At 27.4% G+C, this 8,633-nt stretch overlaps 1 protein-coding gene across 1 annotated transcript; it reads left to right on the top strand.

Moving 5' to 3' along the window:
- Window positions 1-629: 629 nt before the first annotated feature.
- Window positions 630-1,238, top strand: LOC106340547 (uncharacterized mitochondrial protein AtMg00810-like). Its single transcript, XM_013779413.1, has one exon. It carries the CDS (start codon window positions 630-632, stop codon window positions 1,236-1,238), a length of 609 nt encoding a protein of 202 aa, XP_013634867.1.
- Window positions 1,239-8,633: the final 7,395 nt, after the last annotated feature.

The following is an 8,633-nucleotide window of genomic DNA, read 5'->3' as shown; positions in this document are numbered from 1 at the left end:
GCTATACACAACTTGAAGGGCTCGACTACTTGGATACCTTCTCTCCTGTGGCTAAGATTGGAACTCTCCGTTTACTTCTAAGCTTAGATGCTGCCAAAGACGGGTCCATTACACAACTGGACATCAACAATGCTTTTCTCAATGGCGATTTGGATGAGGAGATTTATATACGCTTAACTCAAGGGTATGAAGAGATCACTGGCAAGAAGGTTCCTCCTAATTCAGTATGCAAGCTTCACAAGTCTATATATGGACTTAAACAGGATTCTCGACAATGGAACCAGAAGCTCTCTAGTGTGATTCTTGGTGATGGTTTTACTAGGACACACTCAGATCACTCATTGTTCATCAAATATGTTGACAATGTGTTCTTGGCAGTGCTTGTCTATGTCGATGACATCCTCATTGTTGCGAATAATGACGCTGGCAGTGTGAGGTTTAAAGAAGTCTTGCAGTCTGCCTTTAAGCTCCGTGATCTTAGACCGGCTAAATACTTCTTGGGATTTGAGATTGCTCGGAATAAGACTGGAATATTTCTGAATCAGCGCAAGTACACACTTGAATTACTTGAAGAAGCGGGTTATCTGTGATGTAAACCTCTCTCTGTTCCTATGGAACCAAACTTGAAGATGTCTGCTACATCTGGAACTGTTCTTCCTGATGCAGCTGTCTATAGGAGACTCGTGGGTTGTCTTCTATACTTGACACATACGCGTCCTGACATCACATATGCAGTCCACAAACTGAGTCAATACATGTCTGTCCCTACTGATACTCATCTGCAAGCGGCATATAGAGTACTTCGTTACTTGAAGAATGATCCAGGCCAAGGTCTGTTTTACTCTGCGAACTCGGCACTGAAGCTTACTGCTTACTCTGACGCTGACTGGGCTGCTTGTCCTGACTCACGGCAGTCTATCACCGGGTACTGTGTCTTTCTTGGTGACTCTTTGATCTCGCGGCGGTCCAAGAAGCAACAGACAGTATCTCGGAGTAGTTCTGAAGCTGAATACAGAGCTATGGCCGACGCAACCTGTGAGCTTATATGGCTATCTACGATCTTGACTGAGATTCATTGTCCTCCTTCAGCCCCTGCTACTCTTTTTTGTGATAATCAATCTGTTCTTTACATTGCTTCCAACCCAGTGTATCATGAGCGTACGAAGCACGTTGAGATTGATTGCCATGTGGTACGTGAGAAGCTACAGAGCGGGTTCTTGAAGACTCTACATGTTTAGTCTGCACTTCAACTTGCTGATATTTTGACAAAGGCTGTTCAACCGGCTCTATTCAAATCATTGCTTGGCAAGATTGGAATACACAGCTTGTGTCTTCCATCTTAAGGGGAGGGTATTAGATTGTATCAGATTAATTAGAAGATTGATTGAACCGGTGGTTTAATGTATAAACCTGTAGAATAGTGAGTATAAATACATGTACTACATACAGTACATGTTAGTTGAATAATACAAAAGACTTTTCTCTGTTACAAACTTTCTCTTGACTCCGTGAGCTCGATCTCTAATAGAAAAAATACACGAGTAGACAAAATTTTACAATGAGATCCTCCTATATATTAATAGAGAAGTCACTTTATTGATTTATGCTGACGTGTCGCTCATAGAAAAACTCTCCAATTAATTGTTATAATTTGATTGGTTGATGGTTTTTTATTTTTCATTTATTTAATTAAAGTTTTTAAAAGAAAACTATTCATAGAATTACCTAATCTAATCTATGTTTCCAAACATACAATTAAGCATCTTAAATATAAATGAATTAACATAATTTGTTTATAGAAATAATTAAATATCTAGATTACATTATATAAATTGATAAGATACATATAAATACATATGATTCTATAGAAACAATTATAAAAACGATTTTTATTATGTTTATATTAGTAGTGAAAAAAATAAATCATAGATTTTACAAAACTAAATAATCTAAACTTAATAATATTAATTAAATTCATTCATTCACTATATATAGTATAAAGATATGTCGAATGAATGCAAAACAGTCAAATACAAAATTCTAAAAAATTCCAATCATTTTTCAATGACAATATGATATCAGATATGCGTTATCATTTTAGAAATGATTAAAATATTTTTATTTTTTAAATTATAAAAATTATATGGTAAGTTATTTAATCGTATATTAATCAAGAAAAGGTTTATGTAATTCGTCTATTAATATAAACAGATGAATTAACATTATTAAATGGTAAGTTATTTAAAATTATATTATTTGGTAATTCATTTAATTTATTATATGGTAAGTCATTTAATTATATTAATCAAAGTATTTTTCACAGGATTTTTTTAGAGTTAATACTCTATTAATATAATTCATATAGCTTGGATTATAGTAAAATTAGCATGCTTATTTTTAATAGGAAAAAAGCAGACATAAATAAAAGAACAAGATGGAAGAATAATAAAATATGTTTGTTGCGTTCTTGGTATTTTTATATTCTTATGTATTTAATTTTTATTTGTTTGTCGAGGTACATGTACTTTTTCATGTTACTATAAATGTGAACTAATTAGTTTTATGTGTTTTTAAAATGTTAAGATAAATTTAGTAAGGAAGTTCAATAAAAATGACCATCTCTACAATTGTTAAAGTCAAAGATGAAAAATATAATGTAAATTGAAAGGAAGAAAATATTATTTAAAAATTAATAAGATGTATTTTTTACGCTATAATAAATTTCTAAAATGTATGGTAATAAAATTTTAACAAAATATATACAAATAAAAACATTCTATTTCATATAATATTGGATCTCACATTAATATTAAGTATATATTCCTAAAACAACGACATTTGGTTATTTAAAAATTGAAATTTTTTTTTTCTTATTAGTTAATTAGATTTAATTATTATAGGTATGTTTTAATTTAATTTAAAATAAATTAAAACAATAATTTTAAAAGATACGTAAACTATGATTAGTTTTAATTAAAACCATTTGGTTGAATGAGTTAGTGTTTGATAAAATAGTGTGATGATTAGAGATAATTTAAGGAAGAATTTGTTTGCTTAACCCATTTGAGTTTTATGTTAAACACTAAATTGAAAAAAAAAATGAGTGAGAAAGTGTGATTTGGAACAAATTATGAGAAAAATTGCTTAAACTACCATTTTTCTAATACATGTTTTTAGGAAAAATCGCATTTTAAACCCTGAGAGTGTCACATTCTCGCACTTTAATCACTGAACGTTTTTGACTAGCAATTTAAACCTTGAAAGTGACATTTTTATCATAACAAACCTCCAATGAGGTTTACTTGTTTACCAAGTCAACGAGGTGACATGTACTGTTTATTTTGTGATGACGTGTTGGTTTTTTTTTTAATAAAAATAAAATACATAGAAAATTCGAAAAAATCGATTTTTTTGAAAAATTAAAAAATATAAAAATAAAATTTCAAAATTAAAAATAAAATAAAATATTTTAAAAAATTAATCCAATTATAAACTAATAAATATATATAATATAATAACTTGAATGGTGATACTAGATTCTGTTTTTTTGGTTTTTGATTTTTTTTTTTAATTTTTGATTTATTAATACTTAACTTATTAAATTTTTGTGAAACTTGAAAATATCTCATAGACCACTTAAAATATTTTTGACCTTGACTAAAATATTGTAAGTTAGTTTGAAATATAATTAAGAGATAGAGAGGTATGCCTTTAGATTTGTATATGTTAGGTTTTGGTATGAGTGGAGCTTCTTAGATAAGTAACATATATTTTAGTTTCTCTAAAGTTTGATTAGTTATTTATTTAATTTCAAAGTTATTTACTATTTTCAAGAACTTCACTTATAAGTTAATTTCTTTTTTAACAAACTTAAAATTACTAAAATAAATATCATTTTAATAAATAATACCAATAATAGGATTAATTTTGAAAATTTAACAAGTTAAGTATTAATAAATCAAAAAATTAAAAAAAAAATCATAAACCAAAAACCAGAATCTAGAATCACCATTCAAGTTATTATATTATATATACATATTAGTTTATAATTGGATTAATTTTTAAAAATATTTATTTTATTTTTAATTTTGAAATGTTTTTTTTATATTTTTTTGAAATTTTAGATTTTTTTCAATTTTTTCAATTTTTTCAATTTTTTCGAATTTTCTATGTATTTTATTTTTTATTTAAAAGAAAAAAAAACCCACACGTCATCACAAAATGAACAGCACATGTCACCTAATTGACTTGGTGGTTTGTTATGATAAAAATGTCACTTTCAAAATTTAAAGTGCTAGTCAAAAACGTTCAGTGTTTAAAGTGAGAGAATGTGACACTCTCAGGGTTTAAAATGCGATTTTCCCATGTTTTTATGTTAACCTTGACCAAATTTATCCTTAGTTTTAAAGGGATAAATCATACTATGTATTAATTGAGAAGCTACTTAATTGACTTTTGATTATGTGTCTTTAATAGGTTAATTTTTAAAAATAGTTATAATTTTATTGGTTGTTAACATTTATTAGTTATTATTTTAATCTCATCTAAAAATAAAAGGTAACTCTATAATTAATTAATTCAAATTACCAAATAACACAAATGATATTACAAATAATGATTTAAGGTAATTAATTGTATAATTAGAGAAATAATATATATGTTTTATCAATTTCTTTATTTTTTTTATCAATTAGTTATATATAATTAAATAAAATACTTTAGCATTTTTATAGAAATAAATTTAATGGTTATATATTATTATATAAAGGAATTATTATAAATTTTGATGGTTTTTAAAGCTCACACAAAACCGTTTACAAAAAGATCTTTCATGATAAAATCCTCCGATCATTGTATTGGTCATATTGGAGTTACACAAGAAAAACACTCTTTTTTTTTTCTCTTAAGAGCTAGAGCATTTTCGGGTTTTCATTTGTTAAACTAAAATATATAGTAATGCTAAAACTAATTATCTGAATTAATTATAATATTCTTTTATGTAAGAGAAAGATTTTTAATGACTAAGGTTTATGTTTTTGAACTATTTTAAATCTCATATATCTTCTAAAAATATATATTGAAATTTTTGATTATCCAAATATTTGAAACTAAAATTTAAAATTTATAATTTATAATTTTTATTTAAAAATTCACAGTGTAAAGATAATATATTTTTTTTATATAATATAACTAATCACAAAATTGCGGGTAAACACCTAGTAAAATATTAAAATCTTTAACAAAAAATGATATACATCATGCATGTCATTCACCAAATCATCTCGCTATGGAATGTTGATTCTCAAATGAGAGATGCTTACTATTTATTAGTCTGGAACAAACAAAAATCAGGGTTTATAAAGTTGAACTTAGCCGTTGGAATTTCGACCGAAATTTCGACCTTAAGACTATCTTATTTGTCGATATTATAAATCTATTACGCATCTCATGCAATTAAAAACAATACACTATCCTATATTTTTGGAGTTAAGATTATAACCCTCCAAGGCCGTCTAATAGCACGTGCAAGTGGAACGGTCGAACTGGACCCTAAATATAAAAATAAAAATCTTAAATTTTTTTTAAAAATATATAGATAAATTATGGTAAGAAACTTTAAAATTTTAGATATAATGTTCTAAATTTAGAGTTTATAATTAAAAAAATCAAATGAAGTTATTAAATTTTAAAATTACTTGATAAAATCGTTAAATATACAATAAATATTTTTTTTTGAACATGGTCTAAAATTAATTTGAGACGGCCCTGAACTCTCTATGACAAAAAAAAAAGATTATAACCCTAAGACCCCAAAAAATGCTCTCTATATAGATGCACAAACTAAATCAATGATCATGGAGAATCGGTTCAAATAATGATCCGAGGGAAGATCTCTTTTTTTTTGTCTGGTTAATTATGTTATTACAAATTATGAGAAACATAGACGATATTACAGTCGAAAATTCTACCTGCCTTATGAGGATTCACGTCTGACTGCATAACCCTGAGTAGCCCTATGAGATCCATTTCTGACGGTATTCCTTGCGCCATGCTGAAGATCTCTTGTAAACATTTTCTCTAATTTTCTGCATAATTCGCGTTCTCCGGGAATTGAAACCCAGATATGTAAAAATTGTGTTGTCTGGGGTTCAAACCCCAGACTTTGGTGTAGAAACCTTTTAACCTTCACCACTAGGGAAAAGATCTCTTTAGTATGCACAAACAATAAGAATAAGCAAGAAATGTAGTCAAAAGAAGTCGAATATCTCTTGTCTATAAAAAAAAGCATAATCCTTATAAGTTCCCATCATTGGAATTTGGCTCACAGAGAACAAAAAATCTTTTCTCTAATGATTTGATTTGATGTCTCATACTCCCTCTTTTAACTTTTTCCGCTTTATATGCCTATAGTTCTTAAGCGGGTGTAATTACTAACGCATCGATGTATTACTTTTAAAAAAATGGACTGAGTTAAGTTTTACTTCAATCCTATCCTATTTTTGAAATAATATCATCTTTTATTTTTGGGCTTATTTGTCTAATAGCCATATTTAGAAAGTAAATTAGGTGAATGGCAATAATTTTGACATAATTTAATGTCAGACATTTATACCATAAATCATTCGGTTATGTCCCTTAGATTAACAGGTTTCAAGTTGCAAGTATGAAAGCAGGTGATATCGTTCTTTTTATGGTGTATTTACTAACATATCCACGTCACATATTTTTTTACCACGTAAATGTACACCAAATATTCTATTCCATATCGACCAAATAGTATAAGATTATAACTCAACTCACAATCCTAAATACTAAACATTATCCCAACCCCTATATAGTCAATCCTAAATCTCAGTCACTATACAATCTCTAAATACTAAACATTACCCCAATCCCAACACATAAATACTAAATTTTAAATTTCAATCACTAAACATAAACTCAAATATAAATTATAACTACATTCACAACCCCTTAATACTAAATATTACCCAAACCCCAAAACACTAAACCCCTAAATTCTAATCAATAAACCCTAATATCAAATATAAACCATAAACCTAAATCTAAACCCAAAATCCAAATAAAATGGAACAAAATAAATAACATAGTACATATTAATAAAATCATGAAATGTCTATTATAACATGGAAGAAGTTAACGCTGATCCCAACCAGATCTCTCGTCTTCTAAATACTAAACCCTAAACTCTAATCACTAAACTCTTAATCAAATATAAACTCTAAACCCAAATATAAACCCTAAATTCAAATAGAATGAAACAAAATAAATGAAATAGTGCATATTGGTGAAATTATTAAATGTCTATGATTGCATGGAAAAAGTTAATGTTGACCCCAACCATATCTTTTCATCTTCTAAATACTAGACCCTAATCTTTAATCACTAAATCATAATCCAAGTATAAACACTAAACCTAAAAATCAAAATCTATTAAGTACATAATATTAGGTAATATTAAATTATATTATGTAGTATTAAACTATATAATTTATATCATAGTATGATTTGTAGAAGCTTACAAACATGTACCGATAATGAGAACTTAAGAAAATTAAAACATGTACCATCAAATGATTTCATTAATAATCCCATAGATCTCAGAAGAAACAGATCATCTGGCCTACTGTAGTTACTCCTCATCATTAGCTACAGAAAAAACATATATTAGAGTATGATTATCAATTATGTGGCAATCATATTTCACATTAGCTTTAAACTGGAAACAATTTCCATATTATATACTATACTATTAACATAATAATTACTATACTATGCGAACATATATATGTACTATTTAATTTATATACAACATAGTCACCTCCACAATAAAATTTATATATTATGCAATAGACATATATACTACTTTATTTATCCATATATATTCTATATTTTATTTATAAATTTACATAAACAAAGTAATAGAGGTTAACATAGTTATCTTCATCGAGTCTATTCCATGTATATACACATTCAACTATACCGTCCTTGCAAATGGAATATAAGTTACCAAAGGAAATGAAAAAGAGAAGATGTGAACATGGGTAAGACACGATTTACTTTTTATCAGGTTCAGCCGGTTGAATGAAAAGGTAATATCGTATTAATATGTATATGTAACGGTGTGTATAGAACTGTTAGGAGAAATAGCTAGTCTGTGAATTAAGTTTTTTTTAGTGGATATGGACCTCAATTTCCCTTTATTTTATTATAGTTAACAAATAAAGTAAGATGGAAAAAAATTATTCCAAATTTTATTTTAGAATAAAAATTGGAAATGATATAATTTATCGTTTTGTAAGATTGGCGACATCAAAACGGAATTTTAATATATTGTATGCGAAAAGTTGCCAGTCTAAAATCTAGAATGAGTTCAGGTCCATGAAATTAACAGACCGTAACATGTTCCCGCATTCTTTTGCTTATTAGTATTTGTTAGGAAATTCACATTTAAAATAAGAAGATAATATATAAGATAAAAATACTAATATATGTGTTACAAAAAAGACTAATCTATGGTGATGATTGGTGAGAGGTGTACACAACTCTATTTCTCTCCACAGCCAAATTATCAAAGCAATTAAACTTTTTTTTGAACAACTCTGAAATTA

Source organism: Brassica oleracea, chromosome C1 (assembly GCF_000695525.1).
Source record: "Brassica oleracea var. oleracea cultivar TO1000 chromosome C1, BOL, whole genome shotgun sequence".
NCBI lineage: Eukaryota > Viridiplantae > Streptophyta > Magnoliopsida > Brassicales > Brassicaceae > Brassica > Brassica oleracea.
The sequence above is the reverse complement of the archived record's forward strand: the minus strand, read 5'-3'. Positions and strand labels throughout refer to the sequence as shown.

Coding starts and splice junctions, on each gene's coding strand:
- LOC106340547 (XM_013779413.1), top strand. CDS start 630: ATGTCTGCTACATCTGGAACTGTTCTTCCTGATGCAGCTGTCTATAGG.